General features: G+C 45.4%; 1 protein-coding gene across 13 annotated transcripts in view; it reads right to left on the bottom strand.

Annotated features, from left to right (window-relative positions):
* SLC5A6 (solute carrier family 5 member 6) overlaps positions 1 to 22,237 on the bottom strand; it is a 383,801-nt gene that overhangs the window by 340,816 nt on the left and 20,748 nt on the right. For all 13 annotated transcript variants that reach the window (XM_078650001.1, XM_078650008.1, XM_078650013.1 and 10 more), the window contains exon 3: positions 15,691 to 15,756. In XM_078650001.1, the coding sequence (XP_078506127.1) occupies positions 15,691 to 15,756 (66 nt within the window). The remainder of the gene's footprint in view (positions 1 to 15,690; positions 15,757 to 22,237) is intronic.

The following is a 22,237-nucleotide window of genomic DNA, read 5'->3' as shown; positions in this document are numbered from 1 at the left end:
CCACACATACCTGCTGCGCGTCTCTGGCCCACGCACTTTTATTTTCACGTTAAGGGAAACCAGTCAACGCCTAACATGACCAAGTGAAAGGCGTCACACTTTCATGTAGTTCTGCGCAGAAAGATGAATGCAGAATCACCAAGATTACAATTTTCAAACCGGTAGCAGGATGTAATTGCAGGAAAAGCCTGGTGCCTTTTTGTGACGCACATCCTTCATGAAACCATTTCTCAGATGTAGATAATACGAAAACACATTGGTGCAAATATCACGAATTCGATGTGCAAATCCTGGGTTAAAAATATTCGCATTCTCTGCAAGGTTTGAGAAAACTTCTAACACCCTCATTGACAATAAAATACCAATCTTCTAGGAGAGGATTTGTAAAGCGTAATTAGACGCAGGTGGTTGCCTTCAGCGCCCTGACGTCATCCTCCACGGCGGCTGCGCGTTGGATGGGGTGACGGAAGGACTGCTCGTTTGATACCCTCCGCTGCTGGCAGGATAAACACACGGCAGGCTCTTCCTTCCAGTTAATGAGTCCCAAGTCAGTTTCAGTTTCAAAATGCTTTATTCGGTTTGTATAGATACAACCATATAGCAACATTCATAAATACAATTGAAGTCACTTTTATAAAGAATGATGAAACTACTAAAACAATTGCATTAATACAGGCAAAAATAAAATCTAAAAGAGAAAATAATCACTAAATATAGCGTCAGTTTACACGTTTTATGCAAGGCATGCCGGGGGGGATAATACTAAATAAGAGACCTACACAGGGCGAAAAGTGCAGTAATGTGTGCAAAATAGGCAAGGATTGGACATAGCACTTAACGACAATCAGCAAATTAATGCAAAACATATCACATCAATATACCATAGAGTAATCACTTGTAAATAGCAGCCCTTTTTTTACATTTAGTACAACATGCAGATAGGTGGTACTTTAAACAAGAGACCTATTCCAGGTCTAAAGTGCAATAACATGTGCAAAATATGCAAAGAAAAGGGGGACGTTTGTATTTAGCAGCAATTATTAAAGTGTAGTGCAAAACTTGCTGGATAAGGTAGTACCAGTCAGGAGAAGGCTTAGACTGATCATAAAGTGCAGTAGTATGTGCAAATTGTGCAAGGGATAACTAAAGTGCAATGTCTACAACTTTTCTCACGTATTTAAGCAGCAATTGTATACAAACAAAGAAGAACCTGAACTGGGCATAAAGTGCAATAGTATGTGCAAAAATATGCCAGAGTAACTAAAGTGCATTAACTGTAAAAGTCTATTACATATTCATCAACAATTATATACAAAAAAAAATTTAAAAGGTATGAGTCCAGGGGGGTACAGGCCAGAAGAGCAGTCAATACAAGGTCTAAAATCATGATAAAAACCAGAGGTCACGTATAAGAGAAATGCATAAGGTTTGACAGTAGCTCACAATTGATCATAGGTGTCTTTTCCAACGGAGATCATATGATAATTGATTTCCTGTGCCTAATACATTTAAGAACATAAGTGGCTACACGATAACATATGTTAGGGGACGACAGGTCAAACAATAATTGCATTGCAGCTCTTATATCATACGTACTGTATTCTAAAAATAATTGTTTTAGATAAAATTTTCTAAAACCGGTATAAAAATTGCAAAAAAGTAAAAAGTGGCAGATACTCTGTTTCGATTTTCCATCGCATGGGCACGGGCAGGACCCCGGCTTCTTTATAGTAGGGAAGGCCACCAAATGGTGGACTATACCCAGCCTCAGGCGTGCCAAAACAAAACGATGGGAGTTAATACTGACAAATATAAGGTATAATGGGAATCCTGTATTTAAATTGTATTCCAGGTACAGTTTGAGGGTACTTTGTGTAGCGCACCCCTTCATTCTAATCCCTTCAGCATGATCCATATAGGTGGTTTTAAGGTCACGCTTCGTTAAAACTAATTCTGTTGGGGTATCCTTAAAAATATCCTGGCCAAAAAGGGAATTATACCAGTGAAAAATATGTTTTAGCCAGGGGATTTTTAAGTGCTGGTCCAGTTTAAAACAGTCTAGAATTAATTCCTGGGTAAACTTGGTTTCATCTTTGGCCCAGATAGAACGCCAAAGGGAGAGGGGACGTAGTGCAATCAAGTCTGTAGCATGGTGTATGCCCAGCTCCCTATGTGTAATTTCGTTGGAAGCTGAAGCAGGAAGACATAATAGGCGTTTAAGATACCTATTTTCTTCCTGCTGAATGGAGAGGGCAATCTGGGAATTATATCCCCATATCCCTGCTCCATAAAGTCCCAAGTCTTGAGCAGACCTCAGGGATTAAAGGTCACGCGCGGCCCCTTCCTACCTCTCGGCGCCCGAGATACAAGGCAGGCTGCGTGGACTCCAGGGCTCCTTGTACAAGGCTCGTTCACACTTGTGTCAATGATTGAACAGTGTCTCTCCTGAACCGGTCCAGCAGTGAGGGGAAGGGAAGGCGCCCCGGAGCCCTGGCACCTCGCGTCCAGCACAAAACGTCTCTGCAAGGTACAGAGCAAGAGGCAGTGACTGCAGACAGCAGGTTTCAGATCCCGCCTGCGTGACCTCCGACCCTGCAGGGGACGAGGAGTTACCCTGTGCCAAGTCACACGGGAACAGTCTGTCAAGGTCCTGGCCCCGCCTGCAGAGTGCGGCCATGAAAACAACAAGAGCACCTCGCAGATCTAGTAAGGCAGAGGTGAAAGTACAGCTCCAATAAACCCAATTCTTGGCATTCACAGGAAGGCGCCGAGAGTTTCATTCCTTGGCGCAGCCAAGTGTCACTTCTACAAGTGACCAGTTTTACAGCTTCAGCCACCCACAGGTCTTCATACCTGCTTGTAAATCCTACCCCTGCCCTCCAAAAACAGTGCCTCCCTGGTAGATAGATAGATAGATAGAGAGACAGGCAGACAGACAGACAGACAGGCAGGCAGACAGATTTTTATTGAACAATTTATTAAAATCCTTACAATGAAGTCCAAACAATTGCTTAATATCATTACAGGTTCTTCGCCAACTGCAATGTAGGTCTGAGGGCTGACAGACAAGTGCTAAAAGACCACACTTCAAATAGGGATGCCAAACAACAAATAAAAGAGAAGGTGCTCTCTGTCCAATACCTGTGTTCGGGTGCGAGCACCAATGTTAAGCCTGGATAAAGAGCAATTTGTAAATGATTCCAGTCACTATGAATGCAAAATGTGCCTCTGTTGTAAATTCCAAAGCTAACGCCTGGTTAAAGTGCTGTATATTTAAAGTGCAATATTTTTAGCAGCAGGATAATTTAAAAGGCGTACCTTGGAGATAATATGATTTACTTCGAGCACAGGTGCCCACGTTCCTTTGTTGCCCTGATGACATCAGAGGAAGAGATGCCACTTGGCTTTCATATCAAACCAAAAATTCAATACATTGAGGGAACAGAGTAGTCATGAAGAGGGCGAAGGCGGTTTAATTTTAACCTTTGATCAATCCAAAAGACATCGCTACCATCAATCACTGTGGGAAAGAATACCCACTCATCGGTTCCTACTTCCTCAAGCAGAAGCTGGGTAGTGCACCACCATCCTGATGGAACTCAACCCCCCACCACTAGCCCACACCATCTTCAAAACCATCTGCATCATTCACAGCGCCACCACGAGACCCCCGCTTAGACTAGCCAACCCACTTATCTTGCAGACAAGCTTCTCATCTCTAGTGGATCTTGGCACACCCCCAGTCACGACACCATCAGACTGCAGACTAAAGTGTAAAAAAGAAAAAGCACAAGGCAGTATGTCTGTTCCATCTCTGCACCCAGGATCTGGAACAACATCCCCGTATCCATAAGGACCTCTCCAACGCTGCTCCAATTTAGGAAAAAGTTGAAGGATTGCCTCTTAAAAGACCATTACATCACGATGCATTCCCTGTCCACAACTCGGCTTCCTATTCTATCAATCGGCAAACTTTATGCTTCTCTTTGACCATGTACATCACTCCCCTCATTTTTGACAAGGTCTGCGCTACACAAATATCACATACATACATTTACAAAAAAGCTGCATCCCTATCACGTCATGGTTAGACCCTAGGGGTGGTAGGACTTCTGCTGCCGCAGAAAGCAGAAGCAAATACCGCTAGCCAAATTCGCCATTTCCAGCAAAATCTCAGTTTTCAGGGTTTACTCTAGCAGCCACATAGGGAAACAAGCATTTACAATGCAACGGTTTCACCTTTTGTAAAAGTTAGAGCTATTGGCATTGTAAATGACAAATTTTGTATTTAAGTGATGGTTTTGAAAACAGATAAATAAATGGCGTTGTCATTTACAATGCCAATAGCTTAATCTCTCACAAATGCGAGACCTATTGCATTTGCACACATTCACAGAGCACAAACACACACACAGAAATAGGGGGGGACGAGGAGCAAAACCAAGGCCCAAGTGATTGGTTCTTTCTGAAATGATAGTGATGAGCTAAAACGATAGCATGGAATGCACTGCTAGTGATTTAGAGTAATTCAAGCATTTCCACGTGTCACTTTTATTCTCTCCCAGGAATGTGCTGCCATCATTCTCACCTAAGATCCCATTACTTGTTAGACATGAGGGCTGATAATCGAAAAAACAGGTGTAAGAGCTCATATGTTGAGTAGTTCTTCTTTTTCAATATGCATTGCTGTGAGTGTATGCGTGTTTGTGCTCACATCAATAAAGAAGGGAGAATTTCGAATATATTTGTAAATTAATCCACCTGCTCTGGCCACTCCCCACTCCTCTCCCATCCTGCATTGTTATGGTGGGCGAGAGGGTTTAGTATTTAACTGACAGGGGAAAACTTGGTCAGCCGACGCCATGAGAGTCAAAGTAGATGCAATGCCCCCATGACTCTCCAGCCGCACTCTGGGACTGCATACCTTTGCTTCGCCCACTCGGGCGACCTCATAGACAGTGGTCATTAGTAACAATACTGTTTGCCAGAAATATCATGACCAAATTATCATTTATAAAGGAATTTTCCAGGCTGCCTGACAAGAGGGTCAACTCCCCCCCTCTGCAGCCCTGGCCTTTAAGAGCCAACATAACTTTCCCAGAAGTACTCCTATAAGTGTCTGACTTTGCCCCAGCAAAATTAGCTTTTGAAAATATATGGCATGTCAGCAATACTCCTGACTTCATAATGTAGAGCACATCCATGACAACTATGTCACCAGCCTAACCAAAGATTCTGTGTCTTGAGGTGTTTACAAAGAATCCAGAAGTTAGCCCGTAGAACAGCTCCTGCACATAAACCTATAAGAGAACATCTTGCTGCTTTGAAGGCCTTTCACTGGTTGCCCATTACAAAGGGAGCCACCTTCAAAACCCTGTTTATGCCACACAAAGCCATGAATAGAACAGCACCAACCTTCCATCAAAAGATCAACACACATACCTGAAAAGATTACCTCACTGTAGAATGACACCACAACTGGTTTTTCTGACTTACAAAAAAAAACCATTGGTTGCACATCTTTCTCTGTGCAAGCAGCAAAACGATGGTGCTCACTCCCAGTGGATGAAGGGTGCGTTGAAGCTCACCTGACATTTAGGAAGGCAGAAAAGACCTGGTTCGTCCTCTCTGGAATCAACTGACTGTACAAGTCACGCCACAGAGCACCAGAATCAGAAATAAACTCATACAAGATCAACCAACCAAACCTTTTCCAACCACGTCCGGGTTATTTCAGAGGCACCCCCACCAACATGCATCCTGAACAAGCGCCGCATTCACTCAAGCAAAGGTGTAACAAACAAACTAAAAACACATATTAGCCGGTTGCATAAACCCAACCTAATAGTCCGCGCACAGCCAATACTGTAAGCAGCTCGCTCTTCTAATTTCTACCAAACATAACTAATCACTAAACAAAAACAAAACACTAATCACTCCCCCCTAACAGTGAAACTGACTGAGGTAATACACTATTAACTACTAAACATCGTTCCCTAATAACACTGAGTCCCAGTGGAGTAGCATGCTGTCTGTCTGTCTGTGGTTGTGTTATAATATAAACAAAAGGCATTGTGATGTACCAGTAAACACAATTCATTCAACATGGGGTATAAAATAAGGGTACTGCGATGTACTAGGGAACAATGCGCCCAGATTGTGGTAGACTTCATACAAAGAGAACGGGAATTGCTCTAAACACATTGCATTGCGATATACTAAAGAACATTGTACAGTTTGATGTGGAGCAAAATAAATCAAGACTAGTCTGATGTACTACCATTCAAAGGCAACGTCCTTGAGTTATACTAAGAATAAACCTGCAGACTCAATGTACCTCGCTTGATACTGTAAGGAAAAAATCACAATGATGTAGCAGCGTACACAAGGCACCCTGATTCTGGTACCCAAGGGGCGAACTGAAGAGACCCGTCTGTGGGGGAAGACAGAGTGGGACACGAGGCAGCGGGCAGAAAGAGAGTGCAGATAGGCAGAGAATCAGAGGGGGGTAGAGTAGGAGAGAGAGAGGTGTGAACCCCTAAAGAAGAGGAAAAACAAAAGAAGGGGCTAGGGCTGCAGAGTGTTCTCCTGCTCTACGGGGGTGGGTGGGGAGGAATCCCGTGGGCGCAAAGTTGAAACTGCATCTGTGTGCAGGGGGAGGGTAAAGTATGGAGTAAAGGGGGGTCAGATCCATGTAATAGTGGAGAAGGGAGTGTGAGAACAGAGACCCAATAGGATAAGGGGTGAGAAGCATTGCTGGTGAGAAGTTATGGGAAACACAGAAGGGGTAGGGAAGTAAACAGTGATGACCCGAGAGTGCAAGAGGGGTCACTCACACAAGTGTGAGAAACAAAAGGAAAGCTAGAGATAATCCTGTGTGTTGAGAGGGGCTGGGTGTGGCGAATCGTCCACAAACGAGAAGCAGAAAGGAGAGAGTAAAGAGGAGAGAGAAACAGATGTTGGAGAGGAGAGAGAACCCGAAGAGAGATGAACTCTACACAGAAGGTAGAGGCTTAAGAGAGAGATTTCATTAGAACATTGGAGGAAAGAGAAACAGGAGACGAGTTACAGAAACAGAGGGGGGGTCTGTAGGGGAGAGAGAAAGACGAGAGAAGCAGGAACGCGAAGCAGATTGTAGAGAACAGGTGACACAATGAGAGGGACTGCAGAGAAACACATGGAAAGTGCAACGTGTCAGGGGTGGCGAGGTAGAAACGCATGTGAGGGGAGTACAAGAGGGTTTTACAGCGGGAACGAAACAGGGGAAGCCACGAGGAGAGAGTGGAGTGACCAGAAGTGTTACTGGCAGGGTGGGGTAGACAGGGACACATGCCCACAAGGCTAGAGGGAAGGCAGCTCCGCCGGGCACCGGCCATGTTGCTCGGTCTCATACATACATGGAAATGTGTTGCATTGTTGAATAGGATGAGGCTTTCTTTTAGTCTGTCAATTAGCAACTCGCCCCGCGCTTAGTAGTTCATGCAAGATTTCTGACCCTGTGCTTCCTCTACTGCTGCTCGTGATCAGCACCGTGGGATCGCCCGTGTGTTTTAGGACAACAGAGCAAGTCACCTCGAGAAAGTCTCCAGGACACACCGTCGATCCATGGATCAGCCTCGGCCCGAGCCAGGGAAACAGATGAGTGAAGTAGAGGGAGCCCAACTCGGCAAGACAAGTGGGAGAGAGTAGCCTTACCTCCGGGCAGCACCAGTGATAGGCGCACCACGCAGGAGGTTCGTCTGCAGGGTACGGCAGCAGCCAGTGAAACAAGAGCGCGGCGAGGGCGCCCCATTGGACGGCGCGAAGCATGTGTGGGATTTCCAGCCCGGGCAGACAGCGGGGGGAATTTTAATAAGCCTCTAACTTTTTACCCCCACAGTGAAATAAACCGGACTGCGTGGAGAAATGCCAGAAGGCATAGTTTATATATATATATATATATATATATATATATATATATATATATATATATATATATATATATATATATATATTTTGTTATGCAGTTTTATATAGCGCCCACTCGACCCGAAGGTATTGCTATGGGTGGGGTGTTTCCTCCCATGTAGTCAGCTTCAAGCACGACTTGCTTGGAGTGCACACACTTAATACGCGCTGTACCAACCGGACATCATGAAACTGGACCGTCAGCAACAACAGTAGGACCAAGTGTTCCTATTTAACCAGCACGGTCATTAGAAGGGCACGTCAGACCTACACTGAAAGATCCAAAATAGCGCAAAAGGTTACAGGAAGGACAATAAAAAATTCTATCGCCGACATACACGAGATGAGGCGCTACAGTAAAAGGACGCCGATAGCGACGGAGAAACAAGCTCTGCCCTCATGCGTAGCATACCAAAGTCCCTGAAAAAGAGCACACGGACGTGACGTCACTCTTTACACCAACACACACAAACACTGAGAATCAAATGCACGAGGCGTGTTAAACTGAAGTATGGGCGCCTGAAGGTAGGCTTATGGTTCCTCTGCACTTTGTCTGCGAGTCACCCACGACGTGAACCCTTTGTGGCACGGCCAGTAGTAGTGTTAGAAACTACTCATGGGCATCTTCCAAACCAAAGGGTGGAACTTAGAAACCAGGCCGATCTAAGAACAAAAGTCCTGCAAGTCACGAAACTGAAGTCTGAACTAGAGCTTCGAGTGGATAGGACAAAATGCGTCCTTGAATCCAGGCCTTACTAATAACAGAATACTCGCTGTACTAATGCCAATGCATTGACATAACTGCTGCTAAATATTGTGAAATGAGATTACGCTAAAGTTTATTTTGTGCAGCATATCCAAGAGACAACTAAACTATTATGATTTAATTTTCTACACAACGCAAAACAGAACAAGTCAGGTCCCGGGCGTGCTGTGATTGGCTGACGTCACGGGGGTGTCCCGGGCCGGCAGCCAATCACAGCGCGGCCCGGGAAATGACGTCACGGGGTGTCCCGGGCCGGCAGCCAATGACAGCGCGGCCCGGGACAAAGGGGCGGGGCTTAAAAAAAGCCCGAGAAACGCCCCCGAATCGCGTTTTCGTGAGAAAGCGTGATTGACAGCCTCTGTCTCCCAATGGCTAGCCTCCATTTATGGAGCTAGCCAATGAGAGGCAGAGGCGGGTCATCCATCACATATACATCTCAAGAGGTTTTGCTAGCGCATGCGTACTTCGTACGCATTGGCAGGCAAAACCTAAAAACAGAGTTGTATCATGCAGTGGGCCACACACCACTGCAGAACTGCTTCCCCACCCATCCCTTTACGCACGGTTTGAAACAGGTTGGCCAGGTACGGATAGGACTATTTTGAAGTGCAGGCTGCCCACAACCAATCAGCATGGCTTTATCCTGTAGGTCATTTATTAGCTGCTGGGAAGACATTCGCAATATTAACAAAGCAATTCCTGCCTGGATAGCCCACCCCTTCTCAGACTGTTGTGCAGTCAAGTCAGGTGCAGGCAACATGAACACAAGCACATTTACTGCAAACATTTGCATTCAATTCTACTACAGGCTTCACAGACTGGGCATTAGACAGCGGCAGTAAGAAGGAACATTGGTAGGCCGAACTGTTTCAGTAAAGATGAGCAGGAGCATGGTCAGACATCAAGGAAGGTCTGGTGCAGCTTAGGCCTCCTACGAATCAGCTCATATGTCCCTGGCCCCACAGGCCTCAGCTCAGAGATACATTTCAGCAATATTCCATTAAGTGTAGACCTCACCTGTACCTCTGTCACTCTCCGGCCGAATGAAAGACTGAGCGCCCTCCACAACGGTCCAGAACAGAGGAGGACCTCTAAGGGGGTGTGGGGAAACCCTCTCTCATCATGAATGTGGTCCAGTGACTGGATAGCTCTGAGCAGCTCTGCTCCTGCTGAGAAATGTGCAGCTGCTCCTAATATTCGGACATCCACTCAACTCTGCATCAGATGGGCAGGGTGTCCTGACAGCACTGAGAGAGAGATCCATGTACAACACTCCTAGCAGTACACCAAGAGGTAACAACCCATCAAAAACACAGCGCTCAAACGGCTATGGTGTGGCAGGCGCCAGAAGAAAGCGGTGAGATGCTTTCTAAGACCTCTTGGAAGCCAAGCCCGGATCTGTTATGCTAGAAAGACAGAGAGCCCAGGTGATATGAATAAACTGTTAAATGAAAAGCTGAACACAAAAGCACACTTGACTCACGAGAAGCCACAGTTAAATTCAGAAGGCTGGAAAAACAGCAAGTGCGGCCTTCGTTCTCTTGGCGAGCAGTGAACCTCAGGACATAGTGTGTCCAGCCAGTGTACAGTGAAGAAGAGCGGACTGCTCAAGGGACACCTTCACGCCCAGCTTACAACCCCCAAACTTCGGGTTCATCAGACGGGGTTGCCCGGTAATACTGACGGAACCAAAGTATCTGCTTCATGAGTACTAAAGATAAAAACCATCAGCCATGTTGATGGTCCCTGGAGTAAGAACTCCTCAGTCCAACACCTCTGCCCTTTATCCTGGCGACTGATGACATTCAATTGGGTGTCCATGTCACCATGTGGCTGCTTTACGCAAAGGTCAGCAGCTGGTGCTCAGGCGGTAAATCAGCCCCTTGGCCAGGTCACCTGCAAACTCCTCTTCGTGCAGCTACCCGACTACTCTCAGAAGTGCAATGTCATGCAGGATTCACTCAAGAGTTGGCACAGAGCCTCGGGCTCAGCATTATACAAACCACACATCCTGCAAATGTGTATGCAGACTGGGTACACAATACACTGGGCCGACGTAACAGAGGAACACTGTGTCCAGGTTACAGCATTAATGCGCACAACGCATGCTGTGACTACCAACCGTGCCAAGTACAGCTTTAGGCACAACGGGCCTGTGGTGCAAATATGAAGCAAGGCAAACACTGGCATAAGGTTAGTAAGAACCTCAAACCTACCAGAACATGCGAAAGACCCTGGGTCGAGCCAAGGATGTCCTGCATGCTTCCGCTGCACTTCAAGGAGGTGCAAGCGATCTGCTTGGAAGGATCCAGCTTCCACAGAACAGTCACTGCTGGCTGCTCATAGCCAGAGATGGTTACACTTCAAGGTAGTCAGTGGAGTTTGTAATACAGGGTACACGAGCAGTAAGGGTCGTCCTCACATTTGACAAAGCTCTTCGCCACCCATGGTCACCGACTATGCCTCGGTGTGGAGGTTGACTTCTGTGGCAAGCTTTAGCAAGCTCTTCTCATAGAAGGCTTTGAACCAGGCTGTAAGACATCGCCTGCGTCTACCGGTTGCAAAATATAAAGGGGTATAAACTAGAATCTTAAACCTTTTGCTTTTAAACCCCGGTTTCTGTTTTTAGGAAGAGCAAGATTATATATACAGCTTATGCAGTGCACAATAATATAATTTCATTTAGTGTGAACTACCACTTGCCTGCAGCTTCAAAACACTGTAAATAAATGAACATCCAAAGTCAATAGTAATTTACGTTATCAATATTGAGTGTATGAAAGGCGGAATAGAAACCTCGGGACGAGTGAGGTATAGGTTTCAGTCTTTCCAATGAACATGTGTGCTACAGTTTTTACCAGTACAACTAAAAACATTATCTCGCCATGAAAAAAACATTTATTTTCCAACCTGCAGATCCTGAAAGAAAGATGTAAATCGCCCTCCCCTGTTGTTACTAGCCTGTATAAAATCAAAACAGCTCCCACTCCATTGGATTCCTGGTCTGAACAGGGCCACATTTAAGCTCACTCTCACGAACTCTAGCTCGTACCCATCAAGGAGCTGATGTAGTAAGTAATGATCACTAGGCCAACACGAAAAACCTTATCCCCAGCGGACACCTAAATCCACAACGAACCATTAATGGGAGTCAATGCTTTTCAGGAGAAAACAGTAAAACTGAGTGAGAAAGTGATTCGACTGAATACCACTGAGCTCTGAGAAGACTGGAGTGGGAAGCGGGACAGACAAAGAGCAGCAGTCTGAGAATATTCTGGAATATACTGCTGAAGCCAGAAAGGGAAGAGAAATTCTATAGCCATCTTCAGTCCAGAAAAAATATATCAGCTGACTGACTCAAAGCCAGGTGGACTAAAATGGGTTGTTACTTTTCTTTTACTTTCCATGTTCTTGCCCAAGTCAACAAATCCATCTTGTTTGATACCTGCTTGATGAAAAAACAGTTTATGCCTCCTACCAGCGGAAACCTTGGTGCCTCCCAACAAATTCTCCTAATTGTACTTCTTGTTTAACCCTCTTTCTCTATATGTTGCCCATAATATACAGACAACTGATGCCTCTCCATCCACGTCTCCATTGTTCTCTTATCCTTCATTTGATCAAGTTAAAATAAAACTTCTCTCCAGTTCATCTTATGCTCCTCATTACAAACTCTCCTCTCCAGCTCTCTGCAGTTACCCAAAGAAAAAGCAGCAGCGCCACCAAATCTAGAGTCAAGCAGCAATAAATGTGCAAATCTACTAAGAGGGACAATAACACAGTTCGTAAGTAACTATGAAAACATACCGCTAAAGGATCACTGCGGCGGCCATTCTCAGGAAGCAACTTACTTTGGGGTATTCCTTTCCTTTCTCAGTATGCCACTGGCAATTTCTGTGAGCATCTCCAACAGTAACTTTATGCCTAGATATCGTCGGGCTTTACTATGCAAGTCATATGCTTTGAGCACTGCACTAGGCGTCCACAAACCCCTTCCTTTCCCCTTTTTTAGGAACTTGTTCTAATTATGGTCCACTATTATTTTTATTTCAGGAATCTCCTATCAAAAATACCTGGGTAACTATTCTACCGTTCCTGACCATACTTTTGATTTAAATACATCATTTTAATGAGTTTCCTCATTGGTGCTTTATTGTTATCTTTAGGATCTACTTTTGCTCAGAAAATTCTTTTGTTGTCCTGATGATGACCCCTTAATCACCGGATGGGTCGAAACGCCATTGACAGTTGAGTGTGTAAGGCAATTGCTTATTAATTACAGGGGTCTAATAGGAGCAATTATGAAGTTGATGGAATCTTCACTAATTATGTTTGAACCTTCATTGCACTAGCCCTTCAAAAAGACCATGCCATTTTCTGTTGCCAGTTGATGATCACCTTATGGCTTGTTTCACTCCTTTGCACTGTTTGATCCCTTTGCTTCACAGAGCACCATTATTGCTTTTCCATAGATCCTTCTGTACAGTGCCCGAATATAAAAAAACATATTTTTTAAGGTTTCTGTACATAAGGGAATGTGGCAGTATGCCATAGTCTACGTTTATCAGTGCCAGTAATTCTGCATTGCTGATTGAATTAATCAAATGTTTATGGATTATTATACTGAATGAAACCCAGAGAGACATTTTTTGCTTTCCGATTACAGAATACCCCAACCTTTCCAGGTATAAGGGCTGCTTCCGTGGTTATTATACATTTTCAAAAAGTGGCCTTTGCAGAACTGTGACTTAAAATCTGACTTTACCATTAAAGATAGTTTTAAATTACAATTCAAGTCCAAAATTGACATTCCTATATGTTACGAAGCAAAAGTTATTAGCACTTATTAAGTGTAATAAGGTAACCCAATGTTATCCAATAGGAAAAATAGGCCTTGCAGTAGTGAAAAACAAATTCAGGAGTTTTTCATTACACAGGATGTAAACAATGTAAAAAGATGTGTCCTGCTTTTTAAATACAATGCACCCTGCTTTGTGGGCTGGTTAGGACCGGTCTTGGGGATGACAGATGTATTAGAAAGGAAGGTTAGGGCAGGCAAAAGGTTTATTTTCGCAGGTAAAATTGGCAGTGTAGAACTGCTCCACAAGCTGCAATGGCAGGATTGTGACATGTTGTAAAAGGCTACTTGAGGGGCTCGCACAACGAGTCTTGCAGAGCCAATGATAGCATTTCATTTACAGGCCCTGGGCTCTTGTAGTACCCTAGCCTAAGGATTTATAAGTAAATTAAATATAGCAATCATATTTAAGCCAATTGCACCATTTTTAAGGAGAGAGCCCAAGCATGTAGTGCACTTTACAATTGCTGACCAGTGCTAGAGTTCTAATGCCAACATAAACTAATTCAGAGAACAGGAGGGTCACAGCCAAAAGGTTTGGGAGCGACCCTGCAGAAATGGCCAGGTCTAACAGTGAAAATCCTTAAGACCCACCTACTCTCCCTCCCAAAGGCAATCACCACTATCCTGCTAGAAGTTTACTTGTCTGTTCAGCCTTGGTGGATGGCTAATATAATGCCACCGTGACCTCTTCTCTTTGCTGGTTCCTTGTAAGCGTGGGGGTGTACCGAACGCATTCTTTTATCGGACCTACCAGAATTGTCTACACAGCACATTGAGGAGAACATTGTGTTTCTTGAGTGTCAAAGCTTGCGTTTCATCTGAGATCTTAGCACAATATACACCTTTAGCATCTAATAACCTATGCACTTCCAACTGGTGAAATCATTGTATTGCCTTCTTGACAGCTCATCAAAGCCATCTCCTGGCCAGGATTTCAGACAAAGTCAGTCAGGCACATATATTGCTCCTGATTAGCAGTAGATTAAGTTTTAGAGTATAAAATGGAATACTTCAATTCCCCTTCAGAATGCCATCAGGCAAAAGAAATCTTGCAAAGGTCTAACAGCTACTTCTTTCATATGCAAAGGTACGAGCGCAGGTAGGATGAGTACAAACAACTCTAATAGAGCATTGGCTATATTTGTTATCCTCTCCTTATTTGAGAATATTTAATATGTTCAAATAATATGCACAGTCAAGGTTCTTCCAATTAGGCCAGGTAGTAATGCTAGTCGAGAGATGAAGTTCCTAAACCACTCAATCACTTCTTGACTGCAGCTTCCTGCTTACAGCAAAGATCAGCTTTACGACTATACTAGCTGCATGTTCGCCCCAATCACTGTTGTGCTGCTGCAGACTGAAACTCAGAACTATTCGAAAGAAGTACTTCCAACAGCTGATAAATATTCCGCTTAGTAAAGCACTAAGAGAAACTTTGTGTAGGTTTAAATGTCAAAGTTAAAGACGTGTTGACCTCTCGCTGCTCCAGCAGCTCAAACTGGCAACTTAATGTTTTAGATCTCCTATTCGCTAACCAGTTGGATACTAAGATAGTGGATATACTGCCTTTAAGTTGGTCGGATCCACTTTCTAGTTCACTTTCATATATCGATGCCCCAGCAGGAGGAGGATAATAACCGTCGGACGACCTACCGACATGGAAGAGAATGGGGCAAGCTAGAAAAAAATAAGATATACCTGAAACTTCAGAATCAAAATCTGTTTGTACCCACAAATTAAGTTGGTGAAAATTATCAAGTATATTGTAGTTCTATAGCCAGCTCTCTGGACAACATAGTTGAATAGAAATAATCTGAAAACCTGGTTATTTCCAAGGGCGGAAAACTAGATATTTCACTGCCAGTTTAGGTTAACTAACATGCTCGCTAGTCTGAAGTCTAAGCGCCAGGATACCCGCAGGGTGACAGTTTTGCGCTATACAAGTGCTCTATACAATACATGTTTATGCCAATCCATACTTATGTTTTGGTACTGTGCAAAATCTTTAGTGCCAACAAAACCAGCCTGCATATCGTACTGTTTGAGGATTTTTCCGGCCAGTACAGGGTCGAGATCACAGTAGTCTTTCAATTTACATGAATTAGGTTTCACTTACCATCTGAAAAATGAAAGTCACTGTCCCACATATGCGAACCATCTTGTTGAATCGAAGCTCCAGGTACTAAGAGAAAAGAGATGAGAGAAATATCAACTTCTCATTCAATAGAGCACAGTGTCACTGCTGTTACCTCACAGTCAATCAACCCCTCCCATGAAAGGATAAAGACAAGCATTTGTAATGCAATAGGTCTCGCAGCATTAAAGTTTGAGTTACTGGCATTGTAAATGACAATGCGTTGCATTCATTTTTTTTTTCAATTTGCAATTGGTATATAAACATCGTTTGTGAATGGTTAGCTGTTGCATATGCTAAGCAAAGTTGGCAGTAATATAGAGTGCTAGTCTTGCTTGTTATAAGCATGCTGATTTAAAGCACTCTGGTACCTGTGGGTAAAGTTTGCGCCATATTAAAGTGAAAACTAATAAATTAATTAAAAAATACCCTACCTGTACCACGTCCACCAGACCATAAATAACGTGCAAAAAGAAAATACCATTCACCATCTCATTCTAGGAATGGGGCTGCCCACTATGATCCCATACTGAAATCCCCAGCAGGCAATAAAAAATATAAAAACATCGGGGTGGAACACACACGATATAAAATAATGGGTTAGGCATATAAATACCAAAAGGTTTGGGGTAGATGGAGCGAGACATACAATTTAACAATAATAATCCCGAGTAACAATTTAGTTCTGATTAGCATGACGATGGTAGCCAAGTAGACAAAAAATTTAGATCATCAAACAGACCAGGAAGGCTTAAATTAAGGGGGTCTCGCTTCAAGCAGGAGAGAGAGAACGGGGATGGAGCCCCCAAATATACTGCGAGAGTGGTCCGTTGCCAACGCTACCCGCACCCCATCTTTCTGTGCAGTACACACAACAGGCAGAGAACACTCATGCCTGCAGCGCCGAGGAGGGCGGGGTGCTCGAGCAAGCCATCATGCCCGTGTGCACGCCAGGCAAATGTAAATGTCGGTGATATTCTGTGTATGTGGAGAGTGGTTACTGCCCTGCCAGCTCCTGTGGCAGAATTAGTATACCCACAACTCCGTGAGGCACGTAGTGCAGAAGTGAAGACATGGGGGCGGCGAGGGGGGGCGTTCTTGGAAGCAATAACATGTGTGACCATTAACGGGGGGAGGGGGAGAGTGGGATTCCCGTGGGTCTGTAACCCGGGCTGACTGATGGCCCTGTCGGATGGAGGAGAAATGCAAAGGGGTGGACAGACATCTGGCTTCGGGGCATAAATGACTGAGTGGGTAATTATTGGGGGGTTTTAAAGCGCCGACGTGGCGCCTTTGGTCCTGTCGCTGCCCCCTCAGTCATGCCCACTGTCACTGGCCCCCGTCCTCCCTCCTGTCTGTATTCCCGTCCTGTCCTATCTGCGCCCCTCCCAGCCCTGCCTTTTGTTATAGTCTTGTCTGATGCAGGCCGTCACTGGCACCCTTCCCTGTCCTGTGTACTGGCACTGCCCTCCAGTCTAGTCTGCTGTCCCTGTCCTTCCTGCTGTCACTGGCCTCTCTCAGGCCTCCCGCTGCCACTGACACCCGGCTACCCCCCACCCCCGCACCCTGCCGGTCGGACCCCCAGCCCTCCCGGGGATCGCATTCACGGAGGACAGAGTGCTGTTGTCCTGGGAGACCGGTTTGTTGTCTGCAGGCCCGGGGTGGGCAGGGATGCCTGTGCTGGGAAGAGCATGAGGGGGCGGGAGGGCGTCAGGGGGAGGTGGAGTTTCTTCGCCACTTTCCAAATCCTTCCCTCTGGCTCCTGCCAGCTGAGCTCGCCAATGAGCAGGCGTGACACGCGGAAGCGCCGAGTGCATGCTGGGAGCTGTAGTTCTGCTGCCACACAAAGGGTCAGCGTCGCCCCGGAGTTAGCGGACCCGTCACAGGAAGATCTGAAGGAAGGCGCACATTCAGCTGGTGAGAGCCGAACGGCAGTGCTCGGGCACGGGGTCGGGAGTGGGCATTAATACCATTGTGGCCAACCCTGAAATCTGCAAGCCGGGTCAGAGGTGCATGTGCTGAGGCATCTGCGCACTGAGGACGGCGACAGTGTGCTGCGGGGCAGGATGGGGGTGCTGTGCCGTCATGGACCTAGCCAGGGTGTCTGCAGGCCCGGACTGTGATGCATTGGTTGAGTTCCTTGAAAAAACCGAAACCTACAAGGCGCGCAGCATTCAGAAGCATGGCCGCGTCGGAAGCAGGAATAGACGTGCGCCTGCACTGCCGAAACCTGCCGTGGGGCGGGACTTCCGTTTTCTGCTGGAAGCCCGTGCCCACGGAGTGCCCGGCTATAGGAGCAGTGGTGAGGCGGGGCTCCCATGCCCGAGGGAGAGCCCCGCGGTGGCGGCTGATGTCCAGAGTTGCGCCGATGAGGTGAGTGGGGCTTAGTTGTAGTGGGGGGTGGCGGCGGGGGAGTGTCTCTGTGCGCTGGTGTGTGTGCGCTGGTGAGTGTGTGCGCGCTGGTGTGTGCGTGCGCTGGTGTGTGTGTGTGTTTGTACGTACGCGCTCGTGTGTGTGCACGGCGGGGGGGTGTCTCTGTATGTGTGCGCTAGTGTGTGTGTGTGCGTACGTACGTGTATGTCTCTGCGTGTGTGCCTGTGTGTGTGTGTGTGCGCGCGTGTCTCTGTGTGGGTGTGTCTGTGACCAGCCTGCCGGAATCGGAGCGCGTGGTTGTGCGCACCTCCCGATCCGATCCTGGCAGATGCGCGCGGCCAGGTTTTGTCTGCCTTTGCTCGGTACTTGGGCGTTTAGTTATGTTTAATGTTCTGCTACCCCACCGTTAGTTGTGTTTCTTGTCTTGTCTTCCCCTATAAGTACTTATGCTTGCCTGTCGTCCTTTAGTTTCCTGCTCTCTGCTTGTGCCTGTATCCTGGCAACACCCCCCTCTTAGTTAGTTATGCCACTGCCTCCTGCTTATACCTTGCTGTCATGCCTGTCCTGTTATGCTTCCCCACCGTAAGTTGTATGGAACGCGTGTTCATGTGTCTGCAAAACTCAGAACCATCTAAACATACTTAAGTCACGTCACTTTGAATTAGCGTCGCAAAATGCTTCGAATCAAAGCCATGAATTACAATTTACTCGAATCAAACCCATTTAAAAAAAAAAAACATGACACATAGTGCTAGGTTAGCGGGCCCTTGTACGACGTGGCAGGTATCGAAATGCATCACTAACAACAAATGCATCAAAATACTTCAAATCAAAGCCGTGAATTAAAATTTACTCGAATCGAGCACGTGATAAAAAAAAGGGTAAAAAAAAAAAAAAAAAGAAGTAGACACACGGCGCCATGTAAACAATTTGCATCCTCTCACATGCTGTTAAACCCTCTCATGGTGTTAAACTGGCACATCACAGCACCCTGAAAACCCATGAATAATTAAATTTACTACCGCCAGCAAGGCGCCACTTGCTTCAATGGAGCACGTGTTAATGTGTGCATGAAACTCCCAGAGCCATCTAGACAGCAGTAAGAACGAAACTTAAACTGAAAGCTGGAAAAGAAAAAAAAAGCGCTTATACATTCCTGTTCTGCCTGTCTTTAGTTGTTTGTCTTTAATGTTATGCTTCCCCATGGTTCGTTGTATTAGATCGCATGTTCTAGTGTGTGCAAAACTCAGAACCATCTGGACAAACTTAAATCGCATCACTTTGAATGCCGTCTCAAAAAGCCTAATTTAACAGAATACAGAACCCTACAAAGGCGCAAATGTACAGCATTTCTATCATGCCAGTCCTTATACAGATCCATCTGGACAGCTAGACAATGGAGCCGTGTCGAAAAAGCCCATTTTACCCTATCGCCAGCAAGGCACCACTTGCTTTTAAATACACGCAGCTTTTATAAGCCACCTAGAGAATGGAGCTGTCGCTAAAAGCCCATTTTCAAAAGGCAAGACACATAGTGGGCTTGTGATTTCTCTCCTACGGTGGTCATGTTCCCCGCTTTCTGCTTGTGCCTGTATCCTGGCAACACCCCCCCTTAGTTAGTTATGCCACTGCCTCCTGCTTATACCTTGTTGTCATGCCTGTCTTTAGTTGTTTATCTTTAATGTTATGCTTTCCCACCGTTAGTTGTATTGGAGCGCATGTTCATCAGTACCATATGGAGCCGTCGCTAAAAGCCCATTGTAAAAAGGCAACCCACATAGTGGCCTTGTGATTTCTCTCCTATGGTGGTCATGTTCCCTGCTATCTGCTTATGCCTGTATCCTGGCAACATCCCCCCCCCTTAGTTAGTTATGCCACTGCCTCCTGCACTGCTGGCGGAAATGTACAGCATTTCTGTCCTGCCGGTCGTCGTGGCAGGTATCGATATGCATCACTACCGGCCTGCCTGTCCTTATATCACGTCACTTTGAATTGCCGTCGCAAAAAACCTAATTTAACAGAATACAGAACACTACAAAGGTGCAAATGTACACCATTTCTGTCCTGCCTCTCGTTGTGGCAGGTATCGAAATGCATCACTACCGGCCTGTCTGTCCTACAGACCCATCCATCTAGACAACTAGACAATGTTTAAAAAGCCCATTTTAAAAAGGCATGACACATAGTGGCAGGTTAGCGGGCCCCTGTACGTCGTGGCAGGTATCATGTCGTGTACGTCGTGGCAAATATGGAAATGCATTACTGCTGGCGGAAATGTACAGCATTTCTGTCCTGTTTGTCCTTATACAGACCCATCTGGACAGCTAGACAATGGCGTTAATTGTATTGGAGCGCGTGTTCAAGTGTGTGCAAAACTCAGACCCATCTGGACATACTTAAATCACGTCACTTTCAATTGCCGTTGCAAAAAGCCTAATTCTCATAGTGCCACAATAGCGGGCACCTGTACGTCATGGGAGGTATCGAAATGAATCACTAACGGAGTACAAAACCCTAATTTCCTGTACGTCGTGGAAAGTATCAAAATGCAGCACTAACTGAGTACAGAACACTCATGTGGTGTACGTCCTGGCAGGTATCAAAATGCGTCACTGATGGAGTAAAGAACCCTAAAAGCCGAATATTTTCAGCATATAACACAATGTACCTTTACAAATGCATCGAAATGCTTCGAGTCAAAGCCGCGAATTACAATTTACTCAAATGGAGCACGCAATAAAAAAAAAAAAAAGTAGACACGCGGCACCATGTAAACAAATAGCATCCTCTCACATGCTGTTAAACCCTCTCATGGTGTTAAGCTGACACTTCACAGCACCCTAAAAACCCATGAATATTTACATTTACTACCGCCAGCAAGGCGCCACTTGCTTTTAAGTACACGCTGCTTTCACAAGCCACCTAGACAATGGAGCGCGTGTTCATGTGTGCACAAAACTCCCAGAGCCATCTGGACAGCAGTAAGAACGAAACTTAGAGAAAATGAAAGCTGGCAACAGCAGTAAGAACGAATCTTAAAGAAAATGAAAGCTAGCAACACTGTCGCTCTAACAGCGCACTCCCAGAGCCATCTGGACACCAGTAAAAACAAAACTTAAACAAAGTGAAAGCACTGTCTCTCTAAGCACGCATTGGAAAAGAACCATAAGCTGCTCAATGGAACGCGCGTTCGCGTGGCCCGCTCAATTCAGAGTCTTTCACATGCGCGTGGCCAGACTTGTCTCCTGGAAAGCAGAGTCGCTGACAATAGGTCTCTGGCGAGACCGCGGTTAACGCCACGAGACCTAAAAGACTACTGACTGCAACACTGGTTGCACAGTTTGATGTGAGGATATAGCAGATTGACAGAATAAACATGGTTCTGTAATATAGTGGTCAGATCAGAAATAACATCGAGCCTTTAGGGTAATGAGTGTGTTAAATTCAATCCCTTTTGAAACTTCAGAAGCCCCTCTAATTTGACGCCATCTTCAAATCATCTTTACTGCAGTCGCGATCCTGACATTGGTGATAACGGACTACTACAAGGAACAAGGAGTATTACACGCCAGGGTGTTCTAGAAAAAGTGCAGAGGGGCCGATAGAAATTGAGGTCTGCTATGAAGATGTTAGTCAAGTGAGCGTTCGCATGTTCTTTTCTCTCCTGATCACTGAACACAGGCGAGACCAAACAAATGGGAGACCTGGTTTGGATTCAATGGTGCTATAGAGGGAATTACAAATCACTGGGTCGATAGGAGAGCCACTGGAGGTTTCAATAGTACACTAGAGGTTGATACTTGGAACTATACAAATTGATTGTACACAAGATTTCCCACAAGTTGGCTTGTTGCCCTGAAAAAGTCCCATGAGAACAGGGACGAAACGCGTAGGCTGTACCCAACGTGCATTTGTCTTTTTGTATTATATACAAGATTTGAGAAATTAAAGAATAAAGAAGATGAAAAACGATCTGGGACTTTGAGTGTTATAAAAATAGTACCAGTTTTCCTGCTTTCATTTAACTAAGCTTAAGTGGGTTATTTGCGGTCATTCTGCTTGAACATAAGCAATCATTGAATCATTTTGGGTTCATTCTGGACCTTTGGTGTAACAAATGTATAGTGCTCCTCAAATTGTGGAATTGTATGAAGAG

The sequence above is a fragment of the Lissotriton helveticus genome, chromosome 6, assembly GCF_964261635.1.
Source record: "Lissotriton helveticus chromosome 6, aLisHel1.1, whole genome shotgun sequence".
NCBI lineage: Eukaryota > Metazoa > Chordata > Amphibia > Caudata > Salamandridae > Lissotriton > Lissotriton helveticus.
This window is presented reverse-complemented; position numbering and strand designations above follow the sequence as displayed.